The following is a 20,037-nucleotide window of genomic DNA, read 5'->3' as shown; positions in this document are numbered from 1 at the left end:
AGACTTGGGGTGTGGTCAGCCCTGGGCCTCCAGCGCCTTGAGATCCACCACGGCGGGCGCTTCCTGGGGCCCCGAGTGTCTGTCCCTCCACGTGGGTTTCAGAAGGCCCTTGGCGTTGTGGGCTAGACTCGCTCCCTTCTGCCGTTCCTCCGCTTCTCCACGTGCGCCGCCCTGGCGGATGACGCGGCCGGGTCTTTGTTCTCTGCACCCTGTCCCGGGCCACGTGAGGCAGGGGTGGGCGGTGCCGTTAGGACGACGTAGTTTCTCACGCTCCCCGATGCCACGTGCTGCCCCCCACCGCGCCCCCGCCCCCACGTCAGGACCCCAGAGCAGGCCGCGCTGTCCACCGTCAGCATGTAGAGAGGGAGGTCAGGGCCCCCGTCCATCCGGAGCTGGAGCCGGAGCTAGAGCCGGAGCTGGAGCCGGCCGGCCCGGCCACGGAACTTTTGTCACATGCCTGAAGGACATCTGGGATGTCTGCCTCCCCGGTGACCTCCTGCTTCAAATAAGGGTCCAGACAGTCTGTGGACTGGTCACCGAGGTTGTTGACAAAGTTCCTCATCCTAAAATAAGGCCGTGAAAATGTTCTGCGGCTCCTGCCGAGGCCGGCGGACGGTCCAGCTCTGTAGGCGGAATCCGGGGACCCAGGAATTCCGCCCGCTGTTTTTCTTGGGATTGGCGTGAGCTCCCCGTCAGAACGTCGCGCTGGTGCCTGCGTTTTCTGTCGCACAGATTCCTCCGGTCCCCCGGGGGCCCGGCGGGCGCAGGGACGCGCAGAGAGCTGCTGCTCTCCGCCCGCAGTCGGTCGGCTCGGAGGGACGGACGGTCCCCTGTCCGCACCGGTTCCGGCGCGCGTTCGGTTGGCGCTGCGGGTGGCGGTGCCCAGGCGGCATCGGGGTCCTGCCCGGCAGAGCTGTGGGTGGTGGGCGAGGAGGTGGGGCCCTTCCTTGCCACGTGCCTGAAGCAGAGAGAGATCGGAGCCTCTTTCTCAGGGGTCCCCAAACTACGGCCCACGGGCCACATGCGGCCCCCTGAGGCCATTTATCCGGCCCCCACCACACTTCTGGAAGGGGCACCTCTTTCATTGGTGGTCAGTGAGAGGAGCATAGTTCCCATTGAAATACTGGTCAGTTTGTTGATTTAAATTTACTTGTTCTTTATTTTAAATGTTATATTTGTTCCCGTTTTGTTTTTTTACTTTAAAATAAGATATGTGCAGTGTGCATAGGGATTTGTTCATAGTTTTTTTTATAGTCTGGCCCTCCAATGGTCTGAGGGACAGTGAACTGGCCCCCTGTGTAAAAAGTTTGGGGACCCCTGCTCTTTCTCCACGTGGACGCCGTCCGAGGAGGGAACGTGGTTCCACCGTCCAGCGTGCAGCCCGCCCTGCGGGCTGCCGGGCGATGGCAGGGACTGTCTCAGACCAGGAAGGGTGCCCTGTGGTCTTAGAACAGGCCACCATGATGGGGAAGTGAGTGGGATGGGCCACACCCCTGCAGCTCGGCCCCACCCCGGCGGCGGGGATCGGGGGTCTCTTTGGGGGACAGGCCAGGAGTTGGTGTGTCACGAGTGCTGGGGTCAGGGGTCTCTTTGGGGGACAGGTCAGGATGTGTGTCACGAGTGCCCAGGCCGCGCCTGGCTGTGGACGCCGTTAGCATGGACACGCACTTCCGTCTGTGAGAAGGCCCGAGCTGGGGTGGCAGGGGCTGCGGGCGGCCCAGCTCCACATCCTGGAACCGACGTCCCCTCTCCGTCCACGCTGTGGGCCAGAGGGGGGCCGCTCACCCCCAAGCGGCCGTCCCGCACCCTGGTGGTGGGTCAGGCACCAGCAGACGTCCAGGGGTGGAGAGAGACACCGAGGCCATGTGTGGCGTGGGCTGACCTGGCAGGGCGTAGAGCTGGGTCACGGTGCCCGACAGTGAGGACAGTCACAGGAGGGGGGAGCAGAAGCCAGGAGCACGCAGGAGAGCTTCCCCGTGAGCGAGACGGAGGCCGAGGGCCGCGGACGGGAGGGTCGGGGAGGCCGGGCAGCGCCGTGCCCAAGGACACGCCCGCGCGCTTCCGGGGGGGCGAGCTTAGAGGACCCGCGGGTGCTCGAGGCAGCGTGGCCGGTGGGTCCCCGGCTGGTGGCGATTTCCTCGCTGCCACACAACGACCGGTCACAGCAAGCTGTCCGCTGTGTGGTGTAAACGCAGTCTCGTTGCTGAACCCCGTGCTTCATGGGGCACAGATACGGTCTTGGCTCTTCGGCTCCAGCTCGTCTCTCTTGCTTCATTTTAATTAATTTCCTGGTAGCGAGTTAATTGCCTTGCCGGGGTTCGGACATGCCTGTCCTCACGAGCACAGCCGGGCCTTCCGAGGCTCTGACCGCGATGTCACGAATGGGCCGCGGTGTCAGCCTCTGTGTGCGAAAGGCTGCCCGCAGCTGCCAAGTGCAGGAGAGTGCCCAGCGCGTGCAGGAGAGTGCCCAGCGCATGCTGGCGTGGCGTGGGCATTGCCAACCTCGCCCGTCCCGGGTCAGGGCCTCCCCGGGGCCATCCTGGAGCCAGACCGCCTTCCTCTCACCGTGTCCACCCTGCAGCCCCCCGCCCTACACTCGTCCAGCCCCCTCTTATCAACCCCGGCAAAGGTGGCCCATCCAGGTTCTCTGGGGCCTTCGGGATCAGAACACGTTAGAGGCAGAGATCCACTGGAGTGCAGCTCGAGGGACGGGGGCCCCCAGGGGGTGCGCTGTGCCTCTGCCCTCCCCCACGCCACGTTCTGGACACTCAGGAGAGGGCCGCAGGGTCGTGTCTGGACAGGAGCCCAGGAGAGAGCGCGGTGTGCGGGCTCCCAGCGGAACAGGGAGGCCGCTGCCCCGTGATGGTCACGTAGGCCCTCACCAGAGCAAGGGTCAGCCCCAGATACACATCGCACGTCCCCCTCGTTTCTGGAGATAACACCCTCTGTGCTGGCCAGCTCCCCTCGCCTTCCCACCGCCCTCCCCGGACCAGACGCCCTTTCTCTCCTTCCTCTCGCTGTCTGTTTTCTCTGTGTGGTGGGCGGACGGCGGCCACTCCCTCACGGCCCCCACGGCCCCCATCCCTGGAGGGGGCCGCAGCCCGCGGGGCCAGGAGGACGGATGACTCAGGCCAAGCGTGCTGTGTCCCTCCGAGGGGCCCTCTGTCCCCGTCATGGCTCTGGCCTCCCCGCCCAGCCCTTGGTGAGCAGTATCTCCGGGAGCCCCAGGCCTGCCCCCCCAGGCTGCTGGCTCTGTACACGTGGCCTCTGGCCGGGCTCTGCTGGCCCAGCTGCTGCAGCTCGGCTTGGACTTCCGTCCTGTCCCCCCCCAGCCCGCAGCTGACCCACTCTCTTCCCGTGCGGGGCCTGCCTCCCTCTCTGCTGCTCCCCTGGAATTCGGAGGGAGGGTCACTCCTAATTGCTGCTTTTTTTTTTTTTTTTTTGGCCACCACAGCCAATCAGTCATGTGGCTTCCTGGACAATTTCCTAGAGAAGGAACATAAACCATTTTTTGTTGGTTTTTAAGATTACAATATGCAAATGGAACGTGTAGTTACCAACTCTCCGAGGAAGTTACTTCAGCAGAGATTCCCCCCCCCCCTTGGCCACCTCCAGGAGGCCCCGTGGGGGTCCCTGCTTCCCCTCTCCAGTTCTGGGAGGGGTCTCTCTCTGCTTGGGGAGCTCTGCGGGCCACACCCAGAACCCCAGCTCCAACCCCGGTGGGGGGGCTCTGCAATCCTGTCCCCCCCCACCCCTGTCAGAGGTCTGCTCACTGAGTTCTCATGGAGCAGCTCTGGCAGGACACAGGCAGAAACATGGCGCCCACCAGCCTTCAGGTGCGCGGTCCTCCTGACTCACACCCGCCGTGCTCTGAACCGGCCAGCAGGCCGGGGCGCCAAAATGGACCTTCGCACAGCGTTTGATCACGTGCACGGGGACCACGTAGCTCAGCCTCAGCCCGAGCCGAACAGGCAGAGCCCACGGGGACATGGTGTCCTTGGGTACAACTCCTTCTGCCACCAGGGAGGTCCGGGAGCGGGGGTCCTGAGCTCAGGGGGGATCTTGGTGGGCAGGGATCAGCCGCGTCCCTCCCCGCCCGGGGCACTCTGGGCTCCTCTCTGTCCTCCTGGGTCCCACAGTCGGCAAGCAGTGCAGGCTCCCTGTCCCTGCCTCCCTCAGCCTGAGAAACACGCCTGTCCCAAGAAGTTTGGGGACCTTTGCGTCCCCTGTCACCTTGGAAGGGCTCATTTCATACTGGGTTTGGGGGGGGGGGTCCGCACACCGTCCAAGAAAGTAAACCTGTAGGACCACTGACCGCGGCGAGCTCCTCGGATGCTTTTGCTCTAGAATCAGTTTCTCCGCAGCCCCAACAGAGTCCCCATGGAGCCACGCCACTGGGGCGGTGGGTGTGTGGGGGGGAGTTGCCCGTGAATACCGTCCCTTTCTTAGATTTCTCTGGGCACAGAGCTAACACCGAGGTGTGTCTACCCCTGAATGAAGTCCTTCTCCGTTTATGTTCTAAATTTACCAGCCTTCCCAGCTCTCATGAATGTGCCCTTGTCATGCTACGGACAGGCAGACAGGACATCTAGTGACACCCTCAGGGCGCTGGTCCCAGAGACGTGCGTTCTCTCTGCACACCCCCAGCCGCCCCGGGCGTGCAGCACCAGGTCCCGGGGCGTCCAAGGGCCGCCTTGCGGAGGGGGCCACCTCGGTGCGGGGCCGTGGCGGGGGGGTCATGCCGGGGGGTGTCCTGGGGGTCGCTCCCCTGAGACACGGGAGGGAGTCAGGGGCTGAGGGTTCTCACAGAGGAGGCAGCAGCCCGGCTTTTTCTAACCTGGGAGAAAAGTCGGGGTGCGGGAGCGTGCTGGCCACTCTCCCCAGGGTTCCCTGCTCCTTGAGGGGGCTCAGGTGAGCCGGCTTTAGAGGGGCTGCAGGAGGGAGGGCACCAACGTCCTGGTGACAGGAGGGCCACGTGGCTGCGGGCAGCTGGTTCGGAGCCCCCAGGAGCACTCCGCCCGCTGGCCGGTGTCGTGCTGGTGTTAACCCGTGAGGGAGCTGGGACCCGGAGCACGGCTGTCGGTTACTACACCCACACCGGGGAGGCTTGCTGGCCACTGGCAGGCCCGGCTCCCTGCCTGGAGCCCCTCGGGCGCCCAGGGCCCGCAAGAGCCGTTCCACTGGGGGGCCGTCCGCGAGGGACGTCCAAATCGTGGCCAGACTTCCAAGAACTACTTTGTCAGTTATTTTTAGAACGTTAATGTTTTTAGAAAGAATGTGCCGACTTCACGTATTTTTAATTCGCGCTGAAACCCTGAAGTTGAAGAGACAACCAGGCAGGCTTTGGTGTTTTTGGATGCACGAGGTGCAGTCGGCGTAGCTAGCTGGGACGAGTGTGGTGGTGGCGGTGGCGGTGGTGGTGGTGATGGTGATGCGGGCCATGTCACCGCGCGGGGCAGCCTCCGCTGTGGCTCCTCACATCCCGAAGGGGGGCCGCTCGTCTAGAACAGACGGCAGGCGAGTTAGTAGGAGGACACCTTCTTCACCAACCCCACCCGGGCGAGCCCTGGCTCCGCCCTGCTGTGGCCTTCCTCCGCCCCTCCTGGGCCTTCCCAATGCGGGGTTCCAGGGCACCCCAGAATGCGCCTGGGAAGAAAGTCGGGTCCCTCTGGGCAGGGAAGGGTCCCGTGTTGGGGGGCATCTTGCCAACGGAAGAAGGACTAGCAGCCCCAGGTCCTGGGTTCACACCCCCACCCCCACCCCCACCCACGGGTTCATCTTGGCCTGGAGTGATGGTCCTGCCTTCCTGAGACTTTCCGTTCCCGCTCTGGTGGAGGACTGGTGACAGCTGCCGCAGGGCGTGGACACTGGATGCTGGGGGCCCCTGCAGTCTCAGGGGGCCCCTCCCCTCCACCTGCCCAGCGCAGCTGCCTCTGCCCCTGGCAGTCGGCCTCCCTTTCCCTGTTGACCTCCCCCCTCCTAGCGCCCCCTCCTGGCCGGTGGGTTCCAGGCTGGCTCCTCCCTTCGCACGGATGGAGGGGTTCCTCCTATTTGCCAGAGCCCCCCAGTGACTGACTGGCCCTGCTCGCATCTGCACTTTGGAAATCACGTTTACATTGGCCCTCAGAGAGTCTCAGACCAAGATGCAGAACTAAGACAGAGCTGGCCCAAGAGGTCCCGGCTCAGAACCCCACAGCGAGCGGTCCTGGGTCCTGCCCAGCGGTTGGCAGGACCCCTCTGGCGGGCTCCTCCCGGGTCCTCAGAGGCAGCTGTCCGTCCAGGGCTGAGGGATGAGGGGCGGGGCGCCCCGTTTCTGTGTGGTCAAGGTGGGCCAGGCTGAGACGGAAGTCTGAGTTCAGCACGAGCGCTCGGGCCTGCAGGTCCGTCAGCACCGTGCGTCGGCCCACGGAGCAGGACCGCCTGGTGGGGTCCCCGAAACAAAAGGCAGGGCTCCCCCGAATGCAGCTTGGGACCATGGATGACGGTGGCAGGTCAACCCCAGTGTGTGGTTAGGCCCCTTCCTTTTCATCTGCATCGATCGAAGCCTCCGCTTCTCGCTTCTCGCTCTGGGGATGGGGGACACTCTGTTCCCCGCTCAGCCCGTTATGACCAGGTGGCCGTGCCCAGCCCGCCCCCGCTCCCACCGACTCTGAGGAGAGTTTCACGCTGTTGACATAACATGCGTTTTTTAATGTGACTGTTATTTTAAAAGGCAGTCAGCTCCTCTGGGTCCTTCGCGGCGGAGAAAAGGACAAGAGGGTCCTGGACACGGTCACGGGCCGGGCGTCGGTGCTTTCAGAGTGGCAGGCCGGTTCAGGGGTTCAGGGTCTGGGCCCCCAGCCCACCCGGTGTCGGCCTTGTTCCCAGTGGCCTCTGAGTGCAGCCCAGAGGACAGGCCCAGGGGGCTCTCAGGAGACTGTGCCAGGCCGACACCACAAGGCCGCTGTCACCAATTTCCAGGTGACAGGTGAGGAACTGAGGCCCAGAGCGGCCGGGCCTCTCAGCCCGGGGTTCCCACTGCCTGCCCGGACTCTGGACAGCCTCAGTGGATCCCTGCCTGGGCCGAGGGCGGTCTGCCCACTGGGCCTCCTGCTCCCTGTCCCCCGGGGGGCTCTCGGAGCAGCCCCCCCCCCCCGCAGCGAGGACACGGGGTCTTAGGTGACTCATTGCCTGTCCCAGAGCACACAGTGGGGCTCCTGGTGCCCTGCAGGGCCACCTGGCACTACCTGCGGGGCCTTTATGTTCCCTGGACAAGATGTGCGCAGGGAAAGTGTGCCCACCTAGAGCTCTGCTCCCGGCCAGCGGTGAGTTGGGGTGGGCAGAGGCCTTGACTTGCCCAGGAGAACCTTCTGCAGCCTGCCCATGTGCAGGAAGCCTGGGCATCTGACTAGGACATGCCAGCCTGCACCCAGCGGTCCTTGGCCCAGGCCCGTTGCACCGAAGCCTGAGCTGTACAAACCCCAGTTGGCCTGGGACAAAACCCTCCCTTCAGGATGTGGAGCTTTCGCAGGCAAGGTGGCCGGCGGCCCCTTCCTTTGTGTCCTGTGTGTGTGAGCAACCCCGTCCCCTGCGGCTCCACACGGGTGCCCTGTGTGCGGAAGCTGGGCCACGCGGTGGCATTCCAGGCTCCCGCTCAGGCCTTTTGTTTCTCTCTGGCCGGCAGGCCGGCCCAGTTTGGGGAGGTAGCTGGTCAGGGTGGGCAGCCTGGGGCTCTCGGTCCTGTCGCTGGACCATGTGTCCTTTTGTGTCTGTCTGTGCCACAGGCCTGCAGCCATGGCCTCCCCCCCCCCCCCCCCCCCCCGCTTGCTTTCCTGCCCCCCCCACTCCACACTCCCCACCCCCCACTGGCCCTGGGCGGATGGATCTTGCAGCCCAGGGCGGCCATTTCTGGGAATCAGTGAACATGGCCCTGTGACAAAGCACATCTTAGCTTTTAATATTCTGACTATATATAGACCGTTGGGGATGGCGGAGGGAGCCCCAGAGAGGTGAGGGCAAAGTGGGAAGGAAAGTGCGGGGTGGCTGGGAGGGCCTGAACCCGGGTGCTCGGGCCCACTGGGGGGCAGGGACAGTGGTGACTGAACCCGGGTGCTCGGGCCCACTGGGGGGCAGGGACAGTGGTGACTGAACCCGGGTGCTCGGGCCCACTGGGGGGCAGGGACAGTGGTGACCGGGCCTGAGAGCCCAGGCAGGCGCTCGGGTGTCCTTTGCTTTTCCAGGGCGGACCACACTCTCTCAGGGACGGAGGGAAGGAGGACGACTCGGGACGGACAGACGGACGGACGCGCCGACTTGGTAGTGGGAAGTGTGGCCAGGCGCCGGAGACCTGGTGGACGGTGCTGGGCAGCAGACTGTTTTTTTAAGAGGAACTCGACGCGTCCTGTGTTTTTAGGATTTGTCTCGGGCTCATTGCTGTTTTTAAGGGGAAAAAAAAAAATCTGTGTGTGCCTGCAGGTCTATAGACCAAAGACATTTTCTTTTTCCTTTGTCTAAATTAAATCTTCGTGGGTTTTTTTTTATGGACTCCGCCACGTCAGCTTTCTCTGAATGCTTAATTTGTTTTTGTAGAAGTATAACTTTTCACCGAGTGAGATGTAAATTCTGGGGGAAGATGGGCGGATTTCTCCAGAACCGAACGTGAGCTGGAGACAGGTTCCTGGGGCGGCTGCTCCAGCCCCGGGATTTCTTTGAGATCAGGGTGAGGGGGTGGCAGGCGAGGCGGCAGGCAGTGACCCGCCCACCTGGAGGGTGGTCCCCCAGCCCGCCCAGCCCCCCCAACTCTGGGGATTTAAGGCTGAGGGAGCCCTACCTCCTCCCCAGCCAGGAGCAGTGGTGGGAGGGTCGGGGACAGTGGGGTGTCATCCCTGCTCGAGAGAGCCCAGAGAGAGCCCTCTCCTGCCAGCCTCCTGCTCGCAGCAGAAATAAGCTGACCAGGCACGCCCTGGGTCCTGGTCTGGAGCGCAGGAGGCAGGGGACACAGCTCGGGGCGGCCTTGCCGGTGTGTGAGGACCCCGGCACTCCCAGGCCCCGGAGGCTCCCGCTGGCTCCGAGCTGCAGCTGAAGGCGTGAGTCAGAGGGACACGGATTTCTAAGAATTCGGAGAGCACACGTGCTCGGGCCCTGAGCGCCCGCCCGCCCGCGCGCCCGCCGGCCGCGGTGTTATTTCAGGGCTAGGGGACTTTGGCAGGGACGCGCCTGGCGTTCCGGTCTCAGTATTGTGTGGTCGCCCTGTACTTCTCACCTCTACCTCAGGCAGCAGGCGGGCAGGCGGGCGGGCATTCCACAGCGTGGGGAGCCAGGGGTGGGGGCGGGTGCTTCGGGCCCAGGGAGAGACCTGATTGGTCTGCCCAGGTGGTTTGATTCCCTACCTAGAGGACTGAGCCCAGGCAGGCAGGGAGGGGTGGGGGGAGACCGGCTCTCCCTACAGCCTGGAGAGAGCCTGCCCACCCGGTCCTCCGGGCCAGGATTGGTGGGCTAGCCGGGGAAGGGAGCCCAGCCCACCAGGGGCGGCGGGGAGCAGCCTGGGACAGACCCCCCTTTCCAGAGGCAGTTTGGGTGTAAAATGCCATCTTGTTCCTCCGACTGTTTTTTCCAGGCCGATGAGGTAAGGTTTTTTTCCAGCGCGCAGCGCCGTGGTGGTGTGCGCATTCCCTGGGGGCCGCGTCCTAGGGTGTGTTCCCTGGGGCGGAGCGCGCCTCCCACCCTGGCGCTCTGCTTGGCGCCCTCTGGCTGGGAGCCGTTCATGTGGACGGCTTCGGACAGGACGCGGAAAAAACGAAGCTGGCCCCTGGATGTGTGTGTGTCCTCCTTCTTTGGGGACAGGCCACCGCAGAGCACAGGGACTGCTCTGGCCACGCCCTTCTTCTTAGGATTTTTACATTTCACTGGGTTCCTATTCATCTCTCTCAGGCGGCTCCTAAGCTTTCGTAGACCTGGGGCGGGGAGGGGTGTGGCCACGGGGCGGAGGGCCTGGGGCATGCCAGCTGCTGCCCCAGGGCCCTGGGCACAAAGGAGCCCTGGGAGGTGAGGAACTCTGCAGGATTTCGGCTGTTCCGTTTGTTCTCCCCATTGGGTCCCAGCCGCCAGCCTCACTGAAACAAATCCTCCCCGCTTCCTAAGACGGGCTTCCTGCCTCAGGTCCGGCCATGTTCTTGTCCTGAGTGTCCCAGGCGTTTTCAGAACGCCGCCTGGCGCCTGCCCGCGCCTGCCTGCCTGGGGTCCGAGGTGGGGACAGGGCCGGGCGACCCTCCGCAGACCACCCGCTGGAGGGACAGTTATACACGCGTTGGAGCACCAGGCTCTTTTTCTGTTTTGTTGGGTTTTTGTTTTTTTGTTTTTTTTTCTATCCCTTAGAAACCCAAAGTGACTCATCTGTGAGCGTCCCCTTGTCTGTTGCAGGACGTTAAAATCTTTGGCGAAGATGGGACCTGCAAAGTGGTGGAGATCCTGTCGGATATGACCTCGAGGGACCTGTGCCAGTTACTGGTGTACAGGAGCCACTGCGTCGACGACAACAGCTGGGCGCTGGTGGAGCACCACCCTCACCTGGGGATAGGTACGCAGCACGCGGGCGCCCCGCCCACCCTCCGGCGGCACCGCCACGGTCACACGCCACAGGTCACGGCATGGCGGGCTGCCTCTCTGTCGCCCTCCACACGCTCCTCTTCTCTCTCTCCCTCCCCCCTCTCTTCCTCCCTCCCTCCCAGCCCGCCCCCCCACCTCCTGGGGGCTCTCAGGGTGTATGGCCCTTTTTTGGTTGAAGCAATTGTTCCCCAGGCGGGGCTCAGACACAGCGAGAAGGTTCTCCCCGTGAGTGAGTTAGCGATGGAGAGACACAGGGCTCGCCACACACCTGCCTGTGCTCGGGGAGGAAGGTGGCAGTGCCCTGGGTGGACCTGGCACCCTGGCAGAGAGCCACTCTCCCCCCCCCCCCCGCCAGGGCCAGGGGACCCCATGGTGACAGTGCAGGAGAGCACAGGGAATGGAAGCAGGCCATACTGCAACCTCCTCTCTGGGGTGGGTGGGGGGGTCCTGCAGTGCGTCTCTGAGCTGGTGTGTCAGCTTTTTCACGGGCGAGCCTGTGCGTGAGTGTGAGTGTGTGTGCACACGCAGAGAACGAGGGCACGTCTTGAAACAGGATTCACAGAGCTTGTAGAGATTTTTTTTCTTGGGGGGGGGGTTTTGTTTTTTTCTGCTCGGGTCTATTTCAGGTAAGGATACTTTTCAGGTTTTCGTTTAAATCCTGATTGGATAATAAAGCCCCCCTACGGCTTACAAAACCGTAGGATTTTCTTTTAAATCCGTGACTGGAAGGAGAAAAGAGCTGTGTAGTTAGTTGGCCAACATCTTCCCACGGTTCCAACTTGGAAGTTAACGGAGAAGCCCGGTGGTTGTTTAAGAGCCGCCCAAGGTCATCCGAAGAGGACGTCGCTTTTAGAATCAGAGAGGGAATTGAAACTGGGGGAGAGGACTTGGCACCGGTGTGGTCGGGCGGCTTCTGCCAGCGTGGGAAGCCAGAGGCCCCGGTTACTCGGGCAGAGGGAGGCTAGACAGCACGCATGTGCCCGTGAGCGTGTGTTCCCGTGAGTGCGTGTGCACGAGCACGTGTGTGATGTGTGTGTTCTTCCCCTCTGACACGGTAGCCCCACGAGTGAGAACCCTCCAGGGTCCTGGCCGCATGGAGTGTGGGCTTCCGCGTGGGGGGCCAGGGTGCGCACAGGCGGCCTGTGTGCAGGCACCGAGTGTCACGAGACCAGACGCCCGTGGCTCTCGCTGCTGCTGCTGCCGCCGCCCCTCGCCCAGCGCCCGCTCTCCGCTCTGTCTCTCCGTGGCTCCCGGTTGGCGTGGTCCATGTGCTCTGGGAGAGTCGATATTTCTTAATTTCACAGTCGTTCACTGGGGGGTGTTGACTGAGTCTTCCTCCACTTTTTGTCCAATGCCCAATGGGGACGTCTCCCTCTTGACGCGTGTCGGCACGCTGGGGGAGAGAGGTGCGCATGGTTCCGTTTTGACCTCCGTGTCGGGCGCGGTGTCTGTAGAAGGGATCGCCAGCCAGATTTTTGTCGTCCCTTTGAACGCTGCCTTGTCAGACCTGCGTGCCCCCTCTCCCGTCTCACACGTGATACTTTTCCTCCCAGAGAGGTGCTTGGAAGACCATGAGCTGGTGGTCCAGGTGGAGAACACCATGGCCGGCGAAAGCAAATTTTTGTTCAGGAAGAATTATGCAAAATACGAGTTTTTCAAAAATCCCACAGTGAGTCTTATCTCCTCGGGTCTGGGGTGTGGAACTCTTAGAAATCTTGCCGTTGGGACCCTGGGGTTTCCTAGCAGCGGAGGACAAAGTGCCTGAGATTTGGGGGGGGCGCAGCGGACACCGGTGTGTGCGACTCGGGGTCGCTGCTCAGCAAACAGAGCTCAGAACTCAGCCTCTGACCCCCGACCCCACGCCTCCCTTTCCCGTGGGCGGTGGTGAGCGCGCCCTGCCCCGCCCCGCCTGGAGGGACGGTGGGCTAGGGGGCGTTGCCTCTTCAGGGGGCGAGAGCAAGGGGTCCCCAATGGGAACAAATCGGTCCCATCCTCTGCAGCTCGAAAAGCTCATCATGCTCCAAACACAGCAAATAGCTCTCTTTCAATTTATTGGTGGCGAGACTGAGTTGAGAAATTAATTAATATTTAGGCTTGTTGGGCTAGTCTCCTGGATTTTCTTTGCTTTTCCGTTTTATTTTTATTTTAGGGGGTGGTATATGGTATAGGGTGCTTGTCTTGGTGAGGTATCAGGACGGGGCCTCAGACCCGCCGTAGCCTGCGCCCCCCCCTCCCTGCCCCGAGTCTTTAGGCAGAGCCGCGGCCGCCTGGGGGGGGGGGTTGGGCGGAGGGGGGGGTCGCCCCAGCCTGCCTGGCTCTGGTGGTCTCTGTTGCTTTTCACTTGGAAATAAAAACCATGCTGACTGTGCCGGGGGCCGCGCCAGGGAAGCCTTTCGCGTGGACCAACCGTGTTCCTCTCTATGAGTTTCAAGAGCCCTGCGTCCTGTGCCGTGACGTGTGTCACGGGGCCAGACGCGGGGCGGCCCTGAGACGTGAGCTCACGCTCACACGGGAGACACTCCCAGCTCGCCCTCAGCGTATAGGGAAGCGGCCCGGCCGTGTGGGGCAGGTGTCTCCACCGTGTGACGGGTTTAGCCGAGGCGGTCGTACCTCGAATGCATGTGGACATGGTCCTCGTGGAGCGCGACGTGTTCTGTTGTGGTTTTTTTTATTTTTATTTTTTTTTAGATCGCGTAAGCGTGCTCTTCCCTATTCCCTCCCCACGGCGAAGCTAATGTTTATTTAACTCGCATGTTTTCCCATTTCTGTAGAACTTCTTCCCAGAACAGATGGTGACCGGGTGCCAGCAGCCAAACGGTGGTCAGACCCAGCTGTTGCAGGTACTGGGCAGATGGGCCTCTGGGTCCCGGACGGCAGTCCCTCCCGCGAGCTGCCGCGGCCTCGCAGACACCTGGAGCAGTCTCATGCTTAAGTCACAGAGTAGCCTCGGCCCCGGCCGGGGACCAGAGAAGCCACGAGCGCAGGCTCGCTTGGGAACGGTGTGTGTAGGTCAGGTTCCTGCAGAGCAGAAAGAGCCCGCGTGAGCAGGGGAGACGTATTCCCACATGGAAGCCGCCCAGGCAGGCAGAGGGCAGGACGGGGAAGCCACCGCGCTCCCGGCTCACCTTGGAGCCCCGAGAGGGACGCTGGCCTCCACTGTCCCTCCGCTCTGTAAAGTCTGCGCCCCGGGCCTCTGCTCACACCCAGGGCAGTGGAGGGAGCAGGACCCCTGGGGGGGTCTCGGTCCACTGGCTGCTGACTCATGCTGTTCCAGGGGAGTCGGGAACGGAAGAGGGGACAAAGATACTGCTGCCCCTACACGTGTGTGTACTCACTCACGGTGTGTCACATGTCACAGGAAGCCAACCACTCAGGTAGCCACACACCAGACGCCACCAAGTGGGAGAGAAGCCACTAAAGCTTTGTTCCTGCAAAACTCGGCCCAGGCCCTGGCCGATTGGCTCAATGGATAGAGCGTCAGCCCAGCGTGCGGACGTTCCGGGGTTGATCCCCGGTCAGGGCACACAGGAGAAGCGACCATCTGCTTCTCTCCCCCTCCTTTTCCCCCCTTCTCTTCCCCTCCCGCTCCCCCTCTTTCTCCCTCTTCTCCCCTCACAGCCAGTGGCTTGATTGGTTGGAGCGTTGGCCCTGGGTGCTGAGGATAGCTTGGTTGGTCCGAGCGTCAGCCTCAGGCGCTGAGAATAGCTTGGGCGATCCAAGCATCAGCCCCAGACGGGGGTTGCCAGATGGATCCTGGTTGGAGCTCATGCGAGTGCCTCTCTACCTCCCCCTTCCTCTCACTTAAAATAAAATTCAGCCCCGAGCCTCTTTCTCTGCCGTTTCCTCACCACACCTGTCTCTGCCCCTGAGGGACGGGAGTCCCCAGAGCTGTGCCTTGCGGTCTCTCCGGGAGAGCCGTCCAGACCACAGCGTACGGCAGGACTTGTCGACGGTCAGTGGTCATGGCCCGTGCACAGCGAACGGCTGCTGATGGCTGATGGCCAGTCTCACGGCTGACTTGAGGTGGCTCTCATGTGTGCGTGTGTGCGTGTGTGTGCATGTGTGCAGCTGTCTCCTGAGACTCCAGGAGGTCCAGCCCCGGTTGTGCCAGACCAGCCCGGTGGCCCGTCTTACCTGTGGAAGGAGGACACGTCCCATCTCTGTCCGGTCGCCTCGCCGGCGTTGCCGGCTCTTGGCCTCTCCTTCCCAATGGAAGACGCGCGGCCAGTGGGAGGCGCTCACGGAGACATCAGGAGAGGGCTTGTGCAGACAGGCAGACGGACAGACAGACAGACACGTCTGCACGGGCGTGGCAGACAGACGGACACGTCTGCATGGGCGTGGCAGACGGACGGACAGACACGCCTGCACGGGCGTGGCAGACACAGACACGCCTGCACGGGCGTGGCAGATGGACAGACAGACAGACACGCCTGCACGGGCGTGGCAGGCAGACAGACGGACACATCTGCACGGGCATGGCAGACAGACAGACACGCCTGCACGGGCGTGGCAGGCAGCAGAGCTGTCCTGGTCCCTTTTCTCCAGGCGCTTCCTCCTGCTTGACCAGATAAGACGTTTTATGTAAAACTGAGACAGATGAAAGGCCGCTCCTGAGCTGTCCTGTCCTTCAAGAAATGCACGGCTCTGGTGCTTTTCTCCCTCCGCGTCCGGAGAACGCCCGTTTACATCCTGATGGTGTTCTGTCTGCCGTCACCAATTTAGACGGGATCTTTAAGATCTTTTTTTTTTGAAAGGAAGCGTGTTACTGGACAGCTCTCAGTTTGATCACACACACACGCCACACGCACACACACACACACAAGGTGCTTTAGTGACACAGGAAATGCCATCGCGCCAAGTGCTCCCAGTGCCACCTCCGTGCCGTCACTCCGGCCGGCATCCCTGACTTCACGACGTTTGCTCCTCAACAGAATTTCCTCAACACCAGCAGCTGCCCTGAGATCCAAGGGTTCCTGCACGTCAAGGAGCTCGGGCGCAAGTCGTGGAAGAAGCTGTACCTGTGTCTGCGCAGATCCGGCCTCTACTGCTCCACCAAGGGGTCTTCCAAGGTGGGCGCGCGCCCTGCTCGGTGGCGTCCCAGGGGGCGGGGCGGGTAGGCGGGGCTTCGCTTCGGGGGCACCCCCAAACTCCCGCTGGGTGACTCGGGGGACAGCAGCACTGGAGTTGCCTGTCGGCTGGCCTCCCTCAGACGCCAGGTGATGCGTAGCATAGACCAGGACATCCCAGGCTGCACCCCGCCCTCCTCCTGTCTCCTGGTGGCGATGATGGGGTGCTTCCACCCTGAGGCAGTCTGTCCGTGCCACCACAGATGTCGGAAGGGATGAGGTGCCGTTTCCCCTGGGTCCCCAGTTGAAGAAGCAGGGAGGAGATCAGAGATGCTTCAGGCCAACAGAGCAAAGGGTTTCCCTGCAGCCTTCTCTCTTCCTGGGGTCTCCGTGGTGTCTGTGTACCTCTCGGCAAATCTGGTCCTGTCTGTGGCCACCCCGCCTGCCGTGGGAGCGTGCCCAGCGAACCTTAGTCATGCGTTAGCCACCCCCTCCCCCAAGAGCTGAGGTCTCTGCGCTCGAGCTGGAGAAAGAGGGAGGTGTGGGTGGGCCCCTACCTGTGTGCTGAGCCTCAGGCTGATCTCTGGCTGCTGGGGGACAGGGAGGGGGCTTCATCCCCTGCGGAGGAGGGAGCAGGGTAGGCAGCTTCCCAAGCCCAGGCTCTGGTTTACCGCTCACTCACCGACCTCATGGGCGCTGATCCCAGGGGACCTTGGCTGGCTTGGGAGTGGAGGCGGGCAGAGGGCAGAGTGGCAGGGCAGTGAGGAAAGCCGCGGGCACAGTCGGAGCCTGGCACGCTACCCAGGGAGGTGGCATGGGACCTGCTGGCAGCCTGTCCTCTTCACGGAGACCTTGGGGTTCAGGTTTTTTTCCCCCTTGAACTTTGACTCCCTGCACTCTGACCGGCTAGAGTGTCCAGCGTATTCTGACCGTCGTAGGGCTGAGAGTTAAGGGCAGGGTGACCGCTTCCCATCTCCGTGGTCGGGGTCGGGGGCACGCCCCCGGGAGCCCTCGCCCCTGCCGCCGAGAACAGGCCGCGCTCGCCTCGCTGGGGCGGGGGGTGGGGGGCTGCCCGGTGACCCCTCGTCCGTCCGCAGGAGCCCAGACACCTGCAGCTGCTGGCCGACGTGGAGGACTGCAGCGTCTTCTCCCTGATTGCGGGCAGGAAGCAGTACAGCGCCCCCACCGACTTCGGCCTCTGCATCAAGGTACCTGACCCCCTGCCGGCTCCCCCCCCCCCCCGAGACCCTGCCAGCTGACGCTCTGCACCCCCCCCTGGCTTCGGGGTTCAGACCCTCCGCCCCCCCTCGGTGGTTCGTTTAAAATGAGAAGGGAAGGCAGCGGTGTGGTGGACACAGGGTTGTTGGATGGTGTCAGACCGCGGCCGTCCGCTCCGCGCCGTGACTCACGGCGTCTCCCTCTGTCTCCTGCAGCCGAACAAAGTCCTGCACGACACCAAGGAGCTGCGTCTGCTGTGCGCCGAGGACGAGCAGATCCGCACCTGCTGGCTGACCGCCTTCCGTCTGTTCAAGGTGCCCGTCCTCCCCCGGGAGACGCCCCGGCCCGGTGCCACCACCGCCCGGTCCTCATTGTCACAGAGTCCCCCGGCCCTGTGCCACCACCGCCCGGTCCTCATTGTCACAGAGTCCCCCGGCCCTGTGCCACCACCGCCCGGTCCTCATTGTCACAGAGTCCCCCGTCCGTCCCCGGGAGACGCCCCGGCCCTGTGTCACCACCACCCGGTCCTCATTGTCACAGAGTCCCCCGTCCACCCCCGGGAGACGCCCCGGCCCTGTGTCACCACCGCCCGGTCCTCATTGTCACAGAGTCCCCCGGCCCTGTGCCACCACCGCCCGGTCCTCATTGTCACAGAGTCCCCCGTCCGTCCCCGGGAGACGCCCCGGCCCTGTTCCACCACCGCCCGGTCCTCATTGTCACAGAGTCCCCCGTCCGTCCCCGGGAGACGCCCCGGCCCTGTGCCACCACCGCCCGGTCCTCATTGTCACAGAGTCCCCCGTCTGTCACCCAGGGTCTCTCCAGTGCTTCTCACAGAGGCTTCCCGGGCGGGGGGCATGTGGGGGGAAGGTCAGAGCCCTTTGCTGGCCGGGGCATTGTTGACATCTGGGGTCAGCGTGGGCCCTGTACATTGTGGGGACACTCAGCAGAATCCCTGGTCTCCCCGCCCCCCTTGATGCCTTAGCAACCCCACCAGGTAAGCCGACCCTGCGGTCTCTGGACGTGACCCAGGGCGCCCTGGCTGCGTGGAAGGCAGGGAGAGGCCCCTGGTGGACGAGGTCTGGGTTGGAGGCACAGGAATAGAAAGACCAGGCCGGAGATGAGACCACAGACACTTGACAGGAGGGTTAATCATGACCGACAATCAGACTCCCAACTTCCCGAAAAGTCAGAGCCAGCCCTGAGGGGCACGTGATGAGCGGGACCGCCTGTGTCGAGACCGCCCCGGGGTGGGGGGGGTGTCTCCTGGCGGTAAGGTCTACAGGAGACTGATGGTGCCGTCACGCCCTGCGTGGCTGTATCGTAGCAGCTGCCCGAGTGCGTCCACATGGCTCCTGGGTAGCAGCCGAGTCCGTGATGGTGGAGCCCACCTCACGTCCCCTTCCCCCGGGACACTGCCTGGTGTCCTCACGCCCTGCACACGTCCAGTCGCCCGTATTTATAGAAAGTCCATGCCAGTTGCCCGTTTGTTGATCAAGACAAACTTGGCTAAAGTCCAGGCGTCTGGAGGACAGGGTGTGTGACCGACCGCCTGTGGCCGACCCTGGCAGCGTGGCCCAGGAGTCCTGTCACTAAAGCCCCCAGCCCTCCCTGACACGTCCACCTGGTCTAAGACTCAAAGTGGGGGTCACTCAGAAAGACGGACAAGCGGGAGGCTCGGCTCGGCTCCCCTGGGGACACACGCAGCGTGAGCGCCTCTCTGCCCCAGGGCCTTGTTCCGTGCCGGTTCTGCGGCTGGTAAAACACAGAGGGACCGCACGTACAGCCTCCCCATTTCATAGTAAAAAGGAGACATAGAGTCGGGATGAGACGTTCCACATCCCGGACTGGTCCTCTGCGGGCCGGCTTCAAGTCCACGTGTCTGTCGGGAGGGAGGGCTGGTTGGATGAGTGACAGGATGCCCGTCCGCAGAGCTGCTCTACTTACGGTGAGGGAGCAAGAGCCTGCCCTCTGGGTCCCTTGTGGGGAAACGGGCCGCAGTAACCATCAGAGAGCAAAGTTGTAGAGCAGGGGGTGGGAGTGGGGGGACCGCGTGTTCTGGGGTACATGTGCAGACTGCATCCGACAGCAGGGGGGGTCACGGCGTGGGAGGTCACGGGGTGGGGAGGTCACGGGGTGGGAGGTCACGGCGTGGGAGGTCACGGCGTGGGGAGGTCACGGGGTGGGAGGTCACGGCGTGGGAGGTCACAACTGGGGAGGTCACGGCGTGGGAGGTCACAACTGGGGAGGTCACGGCGTGGGAGGTCACGGCGTGGGAGGTCACGGCGTGGGGAGGTCACGGCGTGGGAGGTCACGGCGTGGGGAGGTCACAACTGGGGAGGTCACGGCGTGGGAGGTCACGGCGTGGGAGGTCACGGGGTGGGGAGGTCACGGCGTGGGGAGGTCACGGCGTGGGAGGTCACGGCGTGGGGAGGTCACGGCGTGGGAGGTCACGGCGTGGGGAGCGCAGAGCCCACTGTGCAGGAGGCGGCCGACGGGGAGGGAGACTTCTTCAGCTGCGCACGTCCGCTGGAAGGGCCCCAGCTGGCCCGTGTACGTAGCATCGAGTCTGGACAGAGCGGAACGTAGCAGAGACGGGGTCGCGGGCGGGGTGGGCGGTGGCTAGCGCTGAGGGCCGCGTGGACGCTGACTTGGGCTCTGCTTTCCCCCCAGTACGGTGCTCTGCTCTACCAGAGCTACAGGCTGCCCCTGCAGCGGAAGGGTGCTCAAGGCTCGACTCCCGCGGTAAGTGTGCCCGCCGCCTCCGCAGCAGGACAGACGGCGGCGCCCAGAGCCCGGAACTCCGGTTCCGGAGAGGCCGGCCCGTCCTGGGCCAGCGCCCTCCTGTGTTGTGTCATGTCCCCGGGGGCCGGGTCTGTTGTCTCCACAGAGGGAGGACTTGGGAGCGGCTCCCCGCCACCCCGTCGTCCCCGTCCCCGTCCCCGTCCCCAGATGTCTAGGTGGCTGCTCTGTTGAGCAGGACAGCCAGGTGCCGCGGCGCGGGCTTCAGGAAGGGCTCCTGCCCGCTGTTGCCCACCCGCTCTCCAGCCCTGAGTCCAGGGGCGCCGTGGGCCGGTACACCCGCGTCCTTCGCTGCACAGGGTGCTGGCTTCCCAGTGCGCCCCAGGGGTTGTCGGGACGCACCCGACCTCCCAGAGGCCCAGAAGTG

General features: G+C 63.5%; 1 protein-coding gene across 5 annotated transcripts in view; it reads left to right on the top strand.

Annotated features, from left to right (window-relative positions):
* GRB10 (growth factor receptor bound protein 10) overlaps positions 1–20,037 on the top strand; it is a 118,921-nt gene that overhangs the window by 90,123 nt on the left and 8,761 nt on the right. For 4 of the 5 annotated variants that reach the window (XM_066353849.1, XM_066353851.1, XM_066353850.1 and 1 more), the window contains exons 5-11: positions 10,399–10,555; positions 12,138–12,253; positions 13,356–13,424; positions 15,519–15,656; positions 16,751–16,861; positions 17,087–17,185; positions 19,542–19,613. In XM_066353849.1, coding sequence (XP_066209946.1) covers positions 10,399–10,555; positions 12,138–12,253; positions 13,356–13,424; positions 15,519–15,656; positions 16,751–16,861; positions 17,087–17,185; positions 19,542–19,613 — 762 coding nt within the window. Of the gene's footprint in view, positions 1–9,453; positions 9,605–10,398; positions 10,556–12,137; positions 12,254–13,355; positions 13,425–15,518; positions 15,657–16,750; positions 16,862–17,086; positions 17,186–19,541; positions 19,614–20,037 lie in introns of those variants that run through there. The other variant, XM_066353852.1, reaches the window with a different exon arrangement.

The sequence above is a fragment of the Saccopteryx leptura genome, chromosome 12 (assembly GCF_036850995.1).
Source record: "Saccopteryx leptura isolate mSacLep1 chromosome 12, mSacLep1_pri_phased_curated, whole genome shotgun sequence".
NCBI lineage: Eukaryota > Metazoa > Chordata > Mammalia > Chiroptera > Emballonuridae > Saccopteryx > Saccopteryx leptura.
Note: the sequence above shows the minus strand (reverse complement) of the source record. Positions and strands in the feature narration are given on the sequence as shown.